This window comes from Gopherus evgoodei, chromosome 3, assembly GCF_007399415.2.
Source record: "Gopherus evgoodei ecotype Sinaloan lineage chromosome 3, rGopEvg1_v1.p, whole genome shotgun sequence".
NCBI lineage: Eukaryota > Metazoa > Chordata > Testudines > Testudinidae > Gopherus > Gopherus evgoodei.
In genome coordinates, this window is record NC_044324.1 from 176,113,984 (window position 1) to 176,134,369 (window position 20,386).

At 38.2% G+C, this 20,386-nt stretch overlaps 1 protein-coding gene across 4 annotated transcripts in view; it reads right to left on the reverse strand.

Annotated features, from left to right (window-relative positions):
- The window catches only part of SPATA17 (spermatogenesis associated 17), a 173,153-nt gene that overhangs the window by 89,277 nt on the left and 63,490 nt on the right, over positions 1-20,386 (reverse strand). For all 4 annotated transcript variants that reach the window (XM_030557504.1, XM_030557502.1, XM_030557505.1 and 1 more), the window contains exon 6: positions 9,345-9,468. In XM_030557504.1, the coding sequence (XP_030413364.1) occupies positions 9,345-9,468 (124 nt within the window). The remainder of the gene's footprint in view (positions 1-9,344; positions 9,469-20,386) is intronic.

The following is a 20,386-nucleotide window of genomic DNA, read 5'->3' on the forward strand; positions in this document are numbered from 1 at the left end:
TAGAGAAGAGGGAGAAAACATGATGGGGAGAAAAGTAGAGGAGAGATATTATTAAAGGTCAGAGCAGCACTGATCATGCTCATTCTTGGACAGGTAATACCTGTCAATATAGCAGTATTGACCAGATTCCAAGTGACAGAATCTAATAGGGAGCAAACTCTGTGTAAGTTAACTGAGGGGACATTACCTTAACTGTATTTGCTTGCCCAAGAGCTGGGAAACCAAGGAATCAGTGTATACATCAGTCATCTTGAAGTTTCATTAAAGCTGGGATACCATCAATGCCACTTCTTAATCAACCAGAAGGGTTGCTGTTGAGAAATGTATGGTACTTCATCTTCATGCCTTCTTTCATACCATCCCTAGTCTCCCTCTTCTTGTACACCAAATGACTTTTCTCTCCTCCTTACAATATACTTATTCTCATAGTATATTTTCAAAAATTACCTCTACAAGATTCCTGCATCACCTCAAGCTCATATTAGCACCAAATGCACTACTGTATATTGGCCAAATTTAACCCTATAATAATTAGATTGACTTCAGTTGAGTTGTACCAGGGATAAATGTCGTGCTCTGTGTCTGAACAGTTTACTCTGTAACTGTTCAAGATTGTAAATTCCTTGGGGCTTGGATTCTGTCTTCTGTGTTTGCACAGCACCAAGCTGAAAGTTAACATTCAACTTATAACTCTCTCTGTTCAGGTTTCAGAGGGGTAGCCGCGTTAGTCTGTATCAGCAAAAACAACCAGGAGTCCTTGTGGCACCTTAGAGACTAACCAATTTTTTTGGGCATAAGCTTTCGTGGGCTATAACCCACTTCATCAGATGCATGATGAAGTAGGTTATGGCCCACAAAAGCTTATGCCCAAATAAATTGGTTAGTCTCTATGGTGCCACAAGGACTCCTCATTTTTTCCCTCTGTTCAATTACTCACCAGTGGAATAATCCCAGCCTCTTGCTGGCACAAATGACAGTAATACACAGAAGAGAACTTTTTCACAGATCTTTGCTATATACATGTTTCATAGGACACTCAGCCTATCACTTAAAGTCTGCCACTAATGCTACCCACAGGACTGCAGCAACTGGTGCATTGCCTGGAGAAAACAAACCACAGATTATACAATTTTGATGCAGAAAAAGGACCTTTAGGTAGCAGGAATTTTTAAAGAGTGATTTTACAAAAATACAGGTCTCAACTATTATTTGAACACATGGCCCTCCTTTGTATGCCTAGTAGCAGTAAAGTGCCTAGCAATTTTGTGCCTAGCAGGAGCTATTGTTTCTTGTCCAGAAACAATGTCTCCAAGAGGTCACAGGGATCCCTGTTACTGCATTATATTTTTAGAGGGTACAGCATGAACCCAGCATCTGGGCCGTTCCCACCTCATCCCACTCCCTTTGGGTTAATCGGCACAGGCAGCAGCACTAGACAAGAACAGTCTTTCTTAAGAGAGCACAAAGACTGTAATTATGCCTGCCCCCCCCCCCCGGCACCTGGGGCACAAAGGGTGGGTCAACAAGATCTTGTGACCCTTCTATCTTGCAGCCCTGTGCAGAGGCTGGCACAATCTAGACCACCATATGCAGGTGAATGTATATGCCAAAGATGACTTTGATGTGGCACAGCAAGACCAATGAGACTTGCTGATCAAACATATATTTGGCAAGTACTGTAAGACAGACTTAATGTAGACTGTGAATCCTCTGAAAATAATCATTTATGAAAACAGAATATAGAACTATAAAGAAAAGAGAAAAGTACATTACTTACTAATACTATTAAAATGTAACTGAAAGTCTGTTGGAGAGCTAGAAAAGCTCACACTCCCTTTTTAATTTAAATGGAATCTATAATGGTACAAGCTTTGGAAAGGCACGCGAGACATCTGACTTGGTGACAAGTAGGTGAGGAGTGTGTATAAAACACCCACGGATAGGTGATTGGGGGTTCCTCTACTTTTGAACTAAAGTGGTTACATTTTTTTTATCTCCAGGAAATATGAGTACCTAGGATGAATGATAATTTCAGCCCAGGAATGTTTTAGAGATAGGATAATAATAGGTATAATGGTAAAGAGAGAGGAAATAAAATGTAAAAGGTAAGAACTAATTCATTCTTCAAGCACAGTCCTTGGCCTTTCCTAAACATAGACTGCCAATAGTAACAAATTATGTATGGCCATGATGTGGACTGTTCATTGGGACTAAACTCAAATGACCAAACCTGCAGCCTTGCCTCTTAAACTATGGATTCAAAGATCAGAGGCCAGTGCTTTATCTACTGAGTCCTCACCTTTATAAGAATAAAACTGCCAGGTGTCCAAAGACTGAGTGGGTGTCAAACAGTGTCACTTCAGACCAATTGTTTTTCAAGTGCTTACAGGACCACACTAGATTAATCAGGTGTGCCTTTTGAATATTCATTATTAGGCTTTGGTAAGGAAATTATTTATAAAGTTTTATGCTGATTTAACTTCACTGATTTCAGTGGACTTAGCTTCTGATTTACACTGGTGTAAATGAGAGGAAAATCAGTCCCTCAGTACCATACCTATTTGTTATGGTCTCTGTTTACAGGAACAAATGGAATTGAGAAAATAAACAATGTACTCAGTAGTTATTTGACTTGTGGTAAATTAATCTTCAACACTCTTTCAGACACAGCAGAACTGAAAAGAGACCTGAAGGTATTCTTTTTTTCTGCATGAATTTACAAACATCATAAATCAGTAGATAATCTTATATGTGAGTGAGTCACTGAATGCTGCAAATCAGTGGCTCAATTATGATTTCTACAATAACAGTAATAAAGAAAAAAAGACAAAACTGATATAAACGCCTATGAAACCCTCAACTTGAAGCAGAAAAGCTACACCTTTACCTTATTCAGAAAGTGAGCTATAGGTCTGTACAGCAAACTCAACCACCTGGAAGCAATGCATCCATAGCCTTGAAAGTGAATTGACAAAGGTATAGCTGGAAATTAGGCCTTATATCCAAACATAGAATCTTACCAGGCCTTCCAGTGTGGGCCTGGCTAAGTTCATGGACTAAAGAATCTGTCTTAAGGAAGGCAGACACAAAACCTCTTCAAGCCCACGGTAGTTACTATGAACACAAGTCAGTATAGATTTATCAGTGTTTACTCTCAAGCTATGAAAATCTCCTACAGGGCATGAATGACCCTGATATAAGACTGGCCTTTTGAAAGCCAGTTGCTTAAGCATACTAAGTCCCTGATGCAGTAGCTGGACTGCATCACAGCTAAACACTGGTTGAAAATCATAAGGACTACTGCCAGTCCAAAAAGTAGCAACTTTGTTTTGTTATTTGTGGTTTCCCAACAAAACTTCATAGATTTTTATAGATTTTAAGATAAGATGGGACCATGTAATCACCTAAACTGATCTCCTGAATAACAGAGGCTCACCAGCTTTTAAACTGATCAGGTCAGAACCTTCAAACTGCATGACAGTGCCCTTGGCCTTGCACTTCAGCAGAACAATCTGAATTCTGACGGTAGGAGTGTTCCTATAAGTGAGAAGCTGTAGCTAGAGATTTAGAAGCTATATCAGAGATTTTTTTTTAAAAAGCCCTAACGGTATGCTTTGACACTTCTTAACCTTCTTAAAAGCGCTCCAAAAATTTCTGTTTCTGACCTCAGGAAAGTGCTGAAGACATCTTGGACATAAAAAAATATATATACCTTCCCTCACTATTTAGTAATTAGAAGCACAGAAAGTCAAGGCTGCCAAGAAGTGGTCCTTCCTTCCAAAAAGCTCAAAGTGTTTACATTCCTTTTTCCCAGGAAAGGAAGACACCTTTCCCAAATTAGACTTTCCAACCACTGCTGAGATCATTAAAATGCCAAGGTAAAAGGTAGAAAAAAATAATTCTAATTATTCTCTCAGTATTCAATAGAAGGAGTTGAGCTTCCCTGAGGCAGAGACAGTTGAAGCAGAATGATTCTACACTTCTTTTGCAGATTCTAACAAGCAGGCTTTAATAGGGAAACCTACCTTGTTCTTGAAGCTCTGTTATCAAGGATCTTATGAAGATTCTCTGCTTAGGAGCTTCCAAAAGAATGTCAAGAGAAACTGATACCCTACAAACTGAGCCATTGAACTCTAAGTATCACTGAGAGGAGAGGAAGAGGCAGTCAGCACAGCCTCCTCAGGAGATGGGGAACAATAGGGCATTTGAGAGGACTTCTCAACAGTATCCTCCTCTGACAAAGTGATGGATTTCACATCCTGTAAAACTGCAGAACTAGGAGAATCAGTCTTCTTGATCTTTATAGGAGGTGCAAACCTAGGGCTCGTCCGCAATGAAGACACAGGTTTCTTACCAGCCCCCTCTTACTGAGGACCCCTCTTCTCTTGATGTTACAGAAGAAGGAGATTGAGGACTACAGGGACAAAAAATCAAAAGGGCACAATACCCAGAGAATGAAACTGCCCTGGTAAGTTTTCCAGCCAGGCAGAGAAATGGCCGAACAGAAGATTCTGTACCTGAATCAGGAGCACTAAGAAGAACTGAATGAGCCAACTTTTCTAAGAACAGAGGGTCTCACATATTTGCATGTGTTTCTGCTCTTGAATAAATAGAGGATCCCATGGAATTGTTGACAATATCAGTCTAGCTGATCCCAGCTTGGTGGATCCCAAGAAAGTACTGGGCTTGAAACCAAGGATGGATGAGGCCTTCAGTGTGAGATTATGATCTTGGGGCAACCCAGATGGCCAGTACTGCTCAAAGAAGTTCTTTGGCTGTGTGGCCAGGCTTACAACTCCCACATTATGCCTCTGAAGTAATGCCATGAAGGAAAATTTTCATCATTTGAGCAGCAATTTTCCATACTTGGTCTCTATTCACAGATGAATTTGGTAGAGAGTAAGTTGAGCAAAATCAGTTCCACTGTTTAGGAGCGGAAGGAGAATGGAGAAAAAATACACATTTCCCATCACCTTACATGGCAGTGTGGAGGAAAAGCGGGTCAGGGGTGAGGCAATACTATTCCACTGATTTGCTGTTCCTTCTTCCAATGGCACAGACAGTTATAACAGTAGAGGTTACTTGAGCTTTGACATACAGAGTGTCTCCAGAGCTGCTAGAGCCCTGGATTTGTTCTATCATACATCTACAAGAAAAGTCTGACTTTCACTGCTTTTGTGTTGTGTGCCCAAGTACATCTGGAAATATGAGCTTTTAGAATCATCCAGTGACTGAGACATGCAGTCCCTTGTCCCATCAAGCATGGCCTTTTCAAACCCAATCCTGTGAAGTGCTTGGACAATCCTTTAAGGTGCTGAGCTCCTTTACCTTCCATTGATTTCAAAGGCAGCTACAGTTTCTCAGCACTTTGGAAAATTTGCCTCTTAATCCATTTGCCACATTTACTTGCTAATATGTACTTAGGGGAGACCAGGTAAAACCTGCACGCTTATGTCTGAGTTCGCTAATACAAAGAGAGAAAAGCAGATATATTGTACATATTCATAATAGAAACATTAAATTAAAAAATCTTATTTTTAAAATATTAATTATATTTAAAAGGGATCCATTAACACAATAGTACCAATTTGAACACTGCCATTATGGACTGATAACAAACTTAGCTTAAGAAACTGTTCACAATTTGATTTATAAACGTAAAAAGAGAAATAATGAAATAAAAATATAAAATAGACCTGTGGGACTTTTTTTTACTCTATAATATGCTGCCAACATTTGTATTCAAAGAAATAAACTGAACAAAGGCAGAGTTTTTGCTAACCTTGTCATGCAATTTTTAGCTCCATTCATTTTTAAGGTATCTTGTTCATCATAAAACACAGCACTTACATTGTTTATTTAAAAGCAGATAAGGAAAATATTGTTGAGCATAAATACATATAAGTTTATTAAAATCCAAAAGAGAGGAGTTCAGTTTTTCTAACAGAATTTAGATTGATAAGAGTTTTGACACCTTTTCAAGATATTTCTTTCTATATTCCACAATGGAATCTCTTGCAAAAAGCAACCAGTAGGTGGAGCAGACAACATAATTTATTACTTGATAACAAGGGCATGAAGTCTGTAGCAGGTTTCTTCATAATTATGGGAATCAAACAAAGGAAGCTCATATATGTTAGTTGTTGCTTGTCTAGTTATTGAAGCTATTGATACATAAAGCGAGTTGATTAAAAGCTCAGTATTTCATAAGCATAGAATTTTAGAGTTCATAATTTATTTCTCCAGGCATTATTTTCCAACTAACTTAGTTTTATTCAAATGAAAAATCACTCTCTATTTTCAAACCTCCTCTTATAGCTACAAAGTTTGGTCTGTATTTGTGGTGCGTGAACAACACCAGCTACATAGAGACAAAAAATAGATATGTTTATTTTCTAAAGCTGTAAAATTTATTTATGTTTTGAAGTTAGTGGGATGCATAACAAACAATTTTCAGGGAACAATGTTGATTAAGTATGTGACAACAAATTAACCCTATTACTGCTAGTAAATATTGATTATGCAAATATGCTCAAATGTTTAGATTTCTTCTGAAATGTAATCGTCCAGAAGATACCCTTATTTTTAAATTAATAAATTCATAAAGGTCTGTTAATTCAAGCACTGATGTATAGCTGAAGTAATCATGTATCTGTGTTAAAATGTTTGTATAGATACAGTGCATATGTACAAACATCAACACTAAATTGCTATATTATTGCACATTCTTATAACTAAATTGAGTTCATTATTTATCAACAAATATAGTAAAATGGTCATTTTAAAATGTACTATAATATGGTTTATTTTCTATATATATACTCTGTTAAAAGCTATCACTGAGTTTATTGATCCATGTTTTATTTATTGTAAGCATGACACAGGTTAAACAAAGTGTTACACTATATTAAATACTACATTAATTTGTAGCCTGTGTAAAAATGTAACTGTTGAACTTGTAAGCACTGAGGCACTCTAGTATTCAAATTGTTGCAGTCACAATGGCAGTCAATTTTAATGTTTGTGCTGCAGAACATAAAGAAAAGACATCAACATGATATCTCAAGCACTAGCCCCACAAGCATCTAAAGCTACAATTCTGAATAGTCTGTGGAAGACTTGACTTCTTCAGATCTATGATAGCCTATTTTTAGTCTACAGATGTTAATCTTTAGCAACATTTGGAACTTCCTGAATTATAAAATATCCTAAAATAATATTGTCAGTATTTTGCTTGAAATTTTATTTCTCATTCAGCTATGGTAAAATGTCTATGGAATAGGTGATGGAAATAGCAACAGCAGAAAATACTGATATTTAATATCAATAACCATTAAGATTATATTATTTTACTGTCTGTCACAAAGAAGCAAATCAATATAGAAAAGTGCTAAGAAAAAAACTCCAAAATCATATTTCAATACTTTTGCTAAACTCGTTCATTGATATCAAACCATCTTGCTGCATGAAGAGGCAAAATGCAGATACAGCAATTTAAATGAGTGCCAGTAATGTATAGGAATTTAACTTACTTTTTCTTATTAGGGTATAATAGAGGGGATTTTTAAAAAAAATAAAAAAATGATAGCTGAGTTCCTAGATCAGAATTCAGTACCTAACTGTGACTTCTGTGGCAAATTTTGTGGCCTCAGAGTCACCCTGGCAGTGAGCAAAACCAGAGTGTTTTTAGTTCTGCAAAGCGTTCGTCAAGCTTCGCTTTTGCTAAATCAGAAACCAAATCCATCAGACCACGATGCTTACTGCTGCCCTCCACCAGGAAAACCTTAACTTGAGGACTGAGGTACAAATGCTGCTGGCCATCCCTTATGAATCTTGGGGTGTAAAAGTCCCCACTGGTAAAGGAAAACGGAGTCTGGCACTATCAGGAACAAAATGAGTTCATTATATTTAGACCATAAATCATTCAGTTCATCTCACTAGCCATCTAAAAGAATGGTGACCATTCCATAGTTTAATTTTTCAGATACTAAAGGTCTAGAACATTTTATCCACATTAATACTTGGTTTGTTAGGCTGCCTTATTTCTAATAGTTTTGCTTGATGTATCTGCTTAATATTGGAATTATTATAAAAAAAAATTTATTTCTTCCAAATAATGGTCCAAGAAAATGTAAAGACTTTAAGAACATTCTATGCTATTTCTATAGCTGGCCAAATTATTTGTGGTGAATAATATTCAATTACTAACTTAGGCCTTTTCTCTGTTTGCAAATTGCTTCTGAACAGACCTTGAATTTTAGTAATTTTGTAATTAAATTTACTCATTTTTACTAATGCATTCACTTTTCAAAACTGACATACAATTAATATAAACAAGTTTCAAACTGTGGGTCGATCATAAATTATTCAAAAACACTGAAAAAGGCTAAATTTGCCAGCACTGAGTCACATGGTATTGTTCCTGCTCCCTGATCGAATGACTGATAATTTTTATTGTAACAAATAACTAACAATGAGTAGCAAACAACAAATAGGAAATAATGAATAACAAATGTTTTGTTCACGCCTGAAATTTCACATGCAAAGACGTGAAGAACAAATATTCACCAAACAATCATGGAAAGAAAAATACATTTGCACAAATGTTCACAAATAGGGACTAGCAAGGAACACAAATATAGTCAAAATAGAACAGCCCTTCAAAATTTGAATAAATGTTCTTAAATCCTGTTTTACCATATAAATTCAGCTCTATTAATTACTAACAAATTTGACTTCCTGTCAACCATATTGTATAGGAAGACTTGAACAGTCTAGAAGTTGTAGCAGTGCAAGCAAATTAATCAGTAAATATTCAAAATTCCAGATGCATACCTATGTGAAAATAATCAAGGTAAATGTGCTGATCCAGGCAGTTCTGTGAAAAGCTTTAGCTGAAACCCTATATTTACAATGTATTTTAAAACAGCAGAAGAGCACAATATCAATCCAATCATTAGCTCAATTAAAAAAGAAAAAATGAAACCTCTCCTCAGCTTAATAACTTGTTAGTTCTTGACAAGTGCAACCACACAACAATAAGCCAGTCAAAATGAGTTTTTAAAGAGAGGTTATGCCCTTCGTGTTGTGTTATCATAGTGGCAGATCAAACTGCTGACTTGGACTCTTTCTGCCAGCAATGTTGTTACTGCCTCTGTGAAGCTGCTGTCACAGAATAGTCATGGTACCTGCTCTCATCTATAGAAAAGCACTAAATTGAACTCAAAGTAGTGTCTTTGTGATATCTTTTCAACAAGTCATGTCCCATTCAGCCTGCTAGTTTATCTCTGTCAGGCTGGGGGCCCAAGTGGTTTGCATGAGCTGTCAGGGACAGGTATACCAACCTGCTCTGTGCTGAGGAGGTAATGCATCTTTCGGGCTTGGTGATCCTTTTTCTTTTCTTCCCTTTCTAGGTCTTTTTTCTCCTTTTCTTTCTCCTTCATCTCTGCAAACTCCTCTAGTTCTTTCCTGCATCAAAACAACTCTGTTATTTACAGTCCAGAGGTGAAAAAAGATGCTAACACTTTTTGTTTTTTAATTCTTTCACAGCTGGTTTTCCATGACATTCAACATGCTGCCCTCAATCCATTAACAATCAATGGAAATCAGTGGAATGTTAAAATCTATTTGGTACATTCTGCCTTATAGCAGATGGATTCTATATTGATGTAACTAACATTTGGTACCATTAAAGTGGTTAAATCTACATTCTATGTGTATTGTACAGTATACTGTATTTATTCATAATTCATTCATGTATATTCTTTAGCTTTTATTTTGAGGAAGATTTTGATGGTATTATTTAAATATTTTGATAAAACAGAAGTAAATGTTTTATCAAAAATCATTTTACCTTGAGTTTCTATAAATATAATTTATTTTAATGCAATAACTTCTTTCAAATGGACATCAGCATTGTAAATTGATAGTTTATATTTCAGCTAGTACCTTGTGACAGATCATGACCCTGTGAAAGTCTCTCTACCCCTTCTGCCCTTGTGTGAGCAGAAGGGTTAGAAGGAGGAAAGGTAAACTTGACTATTTGATATCCCTCTCATTGCTGGATCACTGAGCCCTCTGCAGGGTTGAGGATCTGTGCATGGAGAAGGGTTGGGGCATGGCATGCAGGCAGATGAGCAGGGTCCAGAGGCATACACCTTTCATTAAATACACGTGAAGTCCTTGGGAAAGACACATGCAATATTAACTTTCTTGGTGATCTCCCTCCTCAGCATGGAGCCTTTCTGACAAGGGTAGTACAGAGCAGCCCCAGTCATGAGGAGTCCACAGCAAAGCCAATGTCAAGAAAACAGGTTGTGGGGCAGGGGTTCCTGGAGCTAGTGTGGAGGGGCACAAGGTCTGCTGAGCAAATGTTCCTGTGCCTCCAGTAGTTCTTGGAAGGTCCACAGATAGCAAGAGGCTGATCCCACTGTCTGATTTGCAGGGGAACGGCAAGCCCATATTTCCAGTAGAACAACCTGAGGTAAAGTTTGCAGAGATTTTCTCATCAATGGCTTCTTCACATGGATTTTCTCCAAGAGGACCAGTCTGGCCCCAAATTATGCAAAATTGTATAGTAAATTAATGTCCTATGCTAAGCATAACTCAGTGTTATAGTTCACAGTGCATGTGTATTGAATTATTTTGACCCAGTTAAAAGAGGTTAGCTTGATTAACATATGTTGTTATCGTTCTTAAGAAACAGCTAGTTCAAATTAACCTGTGTGTAAAAGACACCAGCTTTGTTCAGTGGTTATGTGAGTAAATTCTGGCCTTTTTTCAGAATATGTTACATAAAATAAAAAGTGAAGACAAATGCTCAGTTCATATGTCTGGATAGTAAATAACACAGCAAAAAGACATCTGGGATCTGATACTTCTCCCACAGAAGTTAATGGTAACACTCCCATTGACTTCAATGAGAGCAGTATTTGGCCCCTGGAGAACAAGGATCAAATCCGGCAAATATTTAAGCATGTGTATGTAACTTAACTTTACTGATGTGAGTAATCCTACAGGCAAGTCAAGTTACCTCACTCAGTCTTTGCGGAATTGGGCTCCAGCTTTGTAATGCTAGCTGTTATAATTATCATAATGTTAATTTAATCCAGAAAAACATGTGAAATGATAATAAATGCAAAATATATGAACTCAGTTAAAATAAATTCTTAAAGAAAATACATATTAAAATTCTATCATTTTATATTTGATTCATGCTACAGTCTTTCGATATTTCTTTACCAAAATATTAATCCACAACACCTGGTAAAATGAGTAAAATGCTAAGTAAATCATGCATGTTTTTTCTTCAAATGTGCAAGACAAAAATAGAATGAAAAGGAAATACATTAAAGGTAGGAAAAGATGTATAGGTCTGTTCCAATCTCTGCAAATATTTTTTGTTGCAGTTTACTGTTAAAGGCTGCTAATACAATATTTCATACAAGGTTACTTATGAAGCATACTGACGTTTAAAAATCACCACGCTATGCTTTTGCAGCAGTGTAATTTTTTTTCAACGTAAGATTAAATTGCAAAATAAATGAATTACTTAGAGTAGCATGGCCCCCATTTTGCCACCCTTCTCTTGAAAATTGCTTCTTAATATGAAAAAAGAAGTTGGAAAATAGCCTCTTTTACTTTATGTATAGCATTTTGGGGCCTTGCAGCCTGCAGACCTGGACTAGCTGCACATTTTAGATTGTGTTGGCAAGCGGTACAATGACCTTTCTGACCTGCATCTCAAGGCTATTATTAATCGCTAAGTAACCTGGTAAAGCCAAACAAATTTGTTTCCATTGAAAGGATCTCTATCTGTGTCTGAGAATTTGTGCTGTACCAAACAAACCTCATTAACTGTGTCCATTTTTGACAAAGAACTAGGAGTTGGAGAGACTGGCGACCTTTCTTTGTCCTTAAGGTATAGATTTCAGAGCAGTTATATGTGGGTAAATAAGTATTTTTACAAGGAAACTCTTTGTTCTATATTAACCACAAATAAAAAACAAAGAAAAGTGTGTGTGTTATCAAGTTTACTTTTTTATTTTAGGCAACTTTATACTTAAATATTTGTGCACGTATTCTATATTTTACATATTTAATACTACATTTCATTCTTTTTCATTAGATTCTTCCATTCCGCCTGAGTACCATTGTTATAGCTGGTAGACTGCCTATCAGTATATGATTATAACATCTTCCTATTCTTATCCACTTTTACCCAACAATGAATAAGAAGTTATATTGTTCAAGAGAAAACTGGTGAAAATCCCTGAAGAGAGATATCTATATCTATATCTATATGCATTTTATTACAGATTTAATGATAATGAAGGGTAAAATATTTGTCCTATGTCATCAGTTAGATTCTACATTATTTAGAATGAATTATTCATTACCATAATTTGTTCAAGTCAAAAAAAGTTTAGATCATTTGCTGAAATGAAGTTTAAGGCAATACATAATTTTATTAGAAAGTACTATCCTAAGATCATCACAATTCCTTACAAATAGCCACACATCTTTTCATTAATGTTCTACACAAAACCATTCATGAATGTAAGTTCTTTTAAATAACAATATAATTTTCAATAGATTTTAATATATTTTCAACGGCCTACATATTTAGCTAACATTTTCTGTTTCAGTAATATTGTGTGCGTAATGTTTACATTATTTTATATATGTCAACAATTATATTAATAAAGTAATTACCTCTGAGGGCTCTGTCCTTGAAGTTATCACAAAATGTAAAGTATGTACTAGTCTAAACACTACTATACGTATAGACTGCTTAGCAAAATGATACCAATTTAGATTTATTCTAAAATGATTTACACCCTGAAATCCCCACATATCCTTTCTACCACACTTTAAAGATTTGATCTTAGTCCCATTGATATCAATGGTAGTGAGATCAGACCCAAGGAATTAAATGAAAAAGACATTAAATATGACTCTATATAATTCACGGTCTAATATTTAGACTCTGAGTCTATGGTCTGTGCAATGGGACAGTTGACCAATATGGAAAGAGAGAGATGAGACCAGCATATATGTAACGTAGATACTACAGACGTTATACTACAGACATAACACTGAGATCTACAATCACATGCATATATGCTAGCATACAAAAAAAATAAAATAATCCAAAACTCACTGATGTCAATGGAAAGACTCCCAATGACTTTGATGGACTTTGAATCAGGCCCTTCCTCCCAACTGTCTCTATTTTTCTTTACAAACAGTACATTCAACAAGTAGTAATAAGTAATCCTTTCTCTGTGAATGCCTCACGCAATCAAGGATGTAAACACTTCATATACTGTGTTACTCCCTCAACCCCAGCCTCTTCTTTCACAGTGAGAAGTATTATAACCTCCACTTCAGGTCAAAACTTCCACTGACTCTTATGGGTGTTCCATGTGTGGAAAGGGAAGTGAATATGGTCAAATAGAATCAGAGAATCATAGGACTGGAAGGGACCTCGAGAGGTCATCTAGTCCAGTCCCCTGCCCTCATGGCAGGACTAAGTATTATCTAGACCATCCCTGACAGATGTTTGTCTAACCTGCTCTTAAAAATCCCCAGTGATGGAGATTCCACAACCTCCCTAGGCAATTTATTTCAGTGCTTAAAAACTCTGACAGTTAGGAAGTTTTTCCTAATATCCAACCTAAACTGCTCTTGTTGCAATTTAAACCCATTGCTTCTCAACCTATCCTCAGAGGTTAAGAAGAACAATTTTTCTCCCTCCTTCTTGTAACAATCTTTTATGTACTTGAAAACTGTTATCATGTCTCCTCTCAGTCTTCTCTTCTCCAGACTAAACAAACCCAATTTTTTCAATCTTCTCTCATAGGTCATGTTTTCTAGACCTTTAATCATTTTTGTTGCACTTCTCTGGATTCTCTCCAGTTTGTCCACGTCCTTCCTGAAATGTGGCACCCAGAACTGGACACAATACTCCAGTTGAGGCCTAATCAGAGCGGAGTAGAGCACAAGAATCACTTCTTGTGTCTTGCTTACAACACTCCTGCTAATACATCCCAGGATGATGTCTGCTTTTTTTGCAACAGTGTTACACTTTTGACTCATATTTAGCTTGTGATCCACAACGATCCCCAGATCCCTTTCTGAAGGACTCCTTTGTAGGCAGTCATTTCCCATTTTGTATGTGTGCAACTGATTGTTCCTTCCTAAATGGAGTACTTTGCATTTTTCCTTATCAAATTTCATCCTATTTACTTCAGACCATTTCTCCAGTTTGTCCAGATCATTTTGAATTTTAATCCTATCCTCCCAACCACTTGCAACTCCTCCCAGCGTGGTATCATCCACACACTTTATAAGTGTACTCTCTATGTCATTATCTAAATAATTGATGAAGATATTGAACAGAACCAGACCCAGGACCAATCGCTGCAGGACCCCACTAGTTATGCCCTTCCAGGATGACTGTGACCACTAATAACTACTCTCTGGGAACAATTTTCCAACTAGTTAGGCACCCACCTTATAATTTCTCCATCTAGGTTGTATTTCCCTAGTTTGTTTATGAGAAGATCATGCGAGACAGTATTACTAAAGTCAAGATATACCACATCTACTGCTTCCCCCATCCACAAAGTTTGTTACCCTGTCAAAGAAAGCTATCAGGTTGGTTTGATATGATCTGTTCTTGACAAATCCATGCTGACTGTTGCTTTTAATCTCATTATCTTCTAGGTGTTTGCAAATTGATTTCTTAATTATTTGCTCCATTATCTTTCTGCTTACAGAAATGAAGGTAACTGGTCTGTAATTCCCCGTGTCGTCCTTATTTCCCTTTTTATAGATGGGCACTACATTTGTCCTTTTCCAGTGTTTTGGAGTGTTTCCCATCTTCCATGACTTTTCAAAGATAATTGCTAATGGCTCAGAGATATCCTCAGTCAGCTCTTTGAGTATTCTAGGAAGCATTTAATCAGGTCCTGGTTATTGAAGACATCTAACTTGTCTAAGTAATTTTTGACTTGTTCTTTCCCTATTTTAGACTCCAATTGCCACCAACTTTCTTGGTGAAAACCAAAAAAAGAAGTAATTAAGGACCTCTGTCAAGCTAGAGCTTAACCGTCTGCATTTTCATCAAGCTTTGTGATGACAGAAAATAGGAATTGTGCAGATGCAAAAATTGTTTTATATTAATTAATTTTTGGAATATTGTTCAAAAGCTGGTCATCTGTTTTGTGAAAATCCTATGTCAAGAAAAATATGTGCACTTTTGGTGGATGCTGTGTGCAAAAGACTGAATAAGCAAAGGAACATTGATGATCATTTGGGAAAGAAGTACGTTTGTTTGGTACCACTGTAGTGGGGACTGTTTAATGACATCCAAAATGTGCCCATGTTTACGAGCTGATATGCTCAGAGATACTTTTCATCGTGATTCAGATAAGATTGTGCCTAGCAAATCTGTGAGGTAGCTGTTGACTTGTACATTATTGATTATTTCACATTAGGTTTTAAAATAAAAGCTGTTCATATGTCAACATAACTTACTGTTATTCTGATGTTTCATTATGAAACATGCAGTGGTGTTGGCTATGAGATGCAGATTTGGATTACCATGCTTCTGCTGTCTGTATAAAGGTTAAAAATACATATAGAATATTGTTCCTGGCACTTTTGGAAAGGTCTTTAAATGATGATTTCAGCAATATACAGATTTTAATGGTGCTTCATAGAACAGCATCATTTCACAGATTTATACTGACCTACATTTATTGAACTTTATCAAAATATTGCATTTTGTTTGCATTTTAACAGGAATTTTGTGATCTTGTGACCAGATAATCATAAAATCATAGTATTAATTAAAGTAGAGGGCATTTGGGAAAATCAATATGCAGTATAATTTGCCTAGAGTACCCAGAAGGAGCACAAAGTTTTTGTGATTTGAAATAGCTTAGCCCTCAAATCATAAAATTCCTGCAACACAGGCAGTAGGTAACCTTAGCATAAGAGAAGCCAGCCTAAGTCAATTTTACCTTCCCAACTATATACATCATCCTTCCCCCTCAAAGAATATGGAACTCTAAATGCAATTACTGGGACAATTTCTCAGCTACACCAGTATATATCTATTGATTTAATGGGGTTGTACTGGTATATCTGAGAGCAGAAGCTGACCTGCGATATTAAATATCGTTCGACTTTACCAAAAATATTCAGTAAAAATTAAATGCACCTATATGTCTAGCCTGGGAGGAAGAATGTGTAAAGCATAGATTATGGTGCCCTGTACACAGATGTATTTATAACAGAAGACATACATTACCTTATATGTTAGATATGTGACATCTAGTCACCATGCCATTCTCTGCCTTATAGGAGACTCTATTTCTGTTCAGTGCATCCATTATGTACTGTTAATACTGAAATGTGCCCGAGCCTGTTTTGACCAGCTACTGATGCCTGAGAGATGATATCATGCAATAGCACAGAGGATTCTTGAGTATGTTGGGGAAAGAAAGGTGCCTGCCGCAGCTGATTAAGCAGAAATAGAGACATCTTTCTGAGGACGGACAGATCTTCAACAGGTGGAGGAGTCTGAAAACTGTGTTGCTGGTGAGTTATTGTGGCCCAATAGTATTCTGAAATTATCTGCCTTGTATATGGCACTTAGAAAGATACTCTATTTGTATTATGACAGGTTTCAGAGTACTAGCCGTGTTAGTCTGTATCTGCAAAAAGAACAGGAGTACTTGTGGCACCTTAGAGACTAACATATTTGTTAGTCTCTAAGGTGCCACAAGTACTCCTGTGCTATTTGTATTGTGTCTATGGCCTCTCCTGCCTAGAACCTTCCTAACTAATGGAACAATAATGTGCAGCCTTATATAATATGCTCATATGGCATACAATCTCTAATCAACCAACCATCCAAATACTGTTCTATGTTCATTTCAACTCTATATTTGTGAATAATTACCTTTGTAATGAGATAAGCATCACTGTTTTGTCTGAAAATCATTGAGGGGATTTTGCATTGTACATAGTTCATTATACAAAGTGGTACAAATCCAGTCCACTTACCTGAGTGGACAAGATCCAGGGTCTCCTGTACAGAGGGCCAGATTAACAGGAAATTTACATCCCCAGTATGCCACACAAAAATGATCTGCAGCAGTACACAAAGCAGTACTTGGTTGGGCCAATTTTCCTTGTGTGTAGGAGGATACAGTGGGCAGAAGCACTACTACAGCCCATGAACCATAGTAGAAGTGTGCAAGGGCTGCATTGGTGCTTCCGTGTTCCACTGCTGGTTTGTTGGGAAGAACTCAGTCCCAGCACCAAATCTCAGATTGGTTTGGAATGGCTTTGATGAGTGTGCTGATTCACACTGATTGGAGAGTATCTGAATTTTAGTGTGTGACACATTAATTTGTGTGCAGATTGTGTTTTGCAAGTGAAAAGCAGCTTGCTTTTTTTAAAGAAACATATTAGGGTCCAATTTTGTTCCCAGTGAAGTCAATGGCAAACTCCCATTGATTTCTTGCACTGACACCTCTACGTGGTGCATGTTCAGTAGGTATGCAGATTTCATCCAGCTCTGTGTGCACTCTAAGTGAAGTGTGTCATGCTTTATGACAAACATGCAGGAAGCCCTGTCACTGAACAGACTTAGGCAAGTTCTCACCATAGTATGTGGTTGTTTCTGCAGCTGGTTGACAAGGTGTTTACAACTTCAAATCTGTGTTGAGGCAGGTGAACCTTGGCTGTAATGAAGTCTAACACATCCTCTATGAATTCTGTTCTCTGTGTGGGTTCCAAAGAAGGAGCTCTCTGTTGACTGTTGGGTCCAGTGCAATGAAAAGTTGGAGCAGTTGAATGGATTCCTCTACCTGTTGTAGTGACTTCCCTCAAACCAGCAAATCATCAAGTTAAGGATGAACTATTATTCCATCTTTTCTCAGGTGAGCCACCACTACTACCAAATATTTGGTAAAGACTCTTACAACTGCTGAAGCTCAGAAGAGTAGCATGCTGTATTTATAGTGGGCCTGTCCTACTTGGAACCTCAGGTACTAGCTGTGTGCAGGGAGAATAGATATATGGAAGTATGCATCTTGCAGGTCGAGAGCTGTAGATCAGTCTTGAGCATCTAGTGATGGAATTGTGGAGGCAAGGATTACCATGCTGAACTTGATGAGGCAGATGAGAGTGTTGAGCCTCCTGAAGTCCAGAAGTAGATGCCATACTCCTTTTTGTCTTCAGGAATAAATCCTTTCTGCCTATACTGCAGCGGAACTTCTTCTCTTGCTCCGAGAGACAGAAGTAATTCTACCTCCTCAGTAATAGGCCTGGTCTACACTGGTGGGAGGGGGTGGGGAAGGGGGAAGGATCTATGATATGCAACTTCAGCTACGAGAATAGCGTAGCTGAAGTCGACATATCTTAGATTGACTTATCTCCTGTCCTCATGGCACGGGATTGACGGCCGCAGTTTCCTCTGTCGACTCCGCTTCTGCCTCTTGCCCTGGTGGAGTTCCGGAGTCGATGGGAGTGCGTTCGGGGATCGATTTATCATGTCTAGATGAGACGCGGTAAATCGATCCCCGATAGATCAATCACTACCCACCGATCCAGTAGGTAGTGTGGACGTACCCATAGTCTCTCGTGAGACAGGTTGCAGAATAGGGAAGGGGAAGGAGATGGGCAATAGGGAGAGCATGGAACTGCAGAGATTATTTTTGGAACCCAGCAGTCTGATGCAATGTGGTTCCTAAAAAACCAAAATAAAGGTGGCCCTCCTGCAAGGGGAAGTAAAGGTAAAGATCCTGTGGACTAATTAAAGAGTGACTCTTGAGTATCATGGCAGAAGGATTGTGCTGAGGTTGTCGCAGCTGACAGACAGATCACGTAGAAGCCAAAGTCTCCTCTTTGGAAACTGCTGCCCCTTCCTCAGAGGCTTCAATGCTCTTGATTGGAAAAAAGCTGCTGGTGATGATCTCTGCCTGGAATAAAACTGAGGCCTTCCATGCTTCCTTTAAGGAGATGATATGTAAACTACCAAACAAAGAGTGACCCAGGAGTCTTTCAACAAATATAGAGCATCATCAGTTTTTGTACTGAAGAGCTCAGTCTTCAAAGTGGACGTCTTTAATTGTTGTCTGCATCTCCTTTGGGACTAAGAGTCAGACTTGAAGTCAAGATGCTCTCCTCATGATAATGGAAGTTATCATGGATCTTGCCATGGTATCCAAAACATATAATCTGAGCCTAGCGAGAGATTTTGACTATCCAAAATTACAGCCTTGAACTACTCCTTCCATTCCTGAAGAAGTCTGTCAGCAAAGTCTAGAGGCTTGTCTACATGAATACTTAATTGGCAGCAAGCTGGGGTGTAAATCTACCCTGCACTAGTGTGCAGTGCACTGAGGGTATGTCTATGCTGCAGTTAGACACGTGCAGCTGGCCCTTGCCAATTAACCTGGACTTGCGGGGCTCAGACTAAGGGGCTGTTTAAGTGTGAGGTAGATATTTGGGCTAGGGCTGGAGCCTGAGCTCTGGGACCCTCCCATTCACAGGGTCCCAGAGGCCAGGCTTCAGTCTGAAACCAGACTATCTTAGAGGATAGGGCTCAGGAACCAGTTGGTGAACTTGAGTTTACCAGGATACCTCTGGACTCAGACCAAGCTAATTTAAGGGGAGGTCTTCCTTTCCCAGGTCTGATGCAGGCTATATAGATCAGTCCTAGAGAAACAGTTTGAGGTGAGACTGTTTTTCCAAAAGCTCCTCTTAGAGAAGGACATACAAATATAACATTTGCCAGGGATATGCAGGGCCACCCAGAGGATTCAGGGGGCCTGGAGCAAAGCAGGGGAGCTATGGCACTAGTACTCACCCGGCAGCGGTCCGGGTCTTAGGCGGCATTTTGGTGGTGGGGGCCCTTCAGTCGCTCCACGTCTTTGGCAGCACTGAAGGGCCCCCCACCACCAAAGACCAGGACCGCCGCTGCGCCAGGGCTAGCGGGGCCCCTGCGGGGCCTGGAGCAAATTGCCCCACTCCCCCCCCCCACTGGGCGGCCCTGGGGATATGTCTCCCCAGACAAAAAGATACCTAATGTGACCATAATTCAGCAACATAGCCACTTCTCAGGAAGCACAGTTTTTGAATTCAGGAGACTAAATACTAAAATAATGACTATACCTAAATGCCAATGGGCAAACAATACTAAAACTAATTCTAACACTAATACATACAAATATCTACAGTAAAAGGTTTAGATCGTGCATTGAGATGCAGACACTGCTGGAGTGCTGTCTTTGCAGCTACTGGTGATAAGAAGGGACTGAGGAGTGGTTGGGCTCATTCCATCCTTTACGTCCTCGGTACAGAC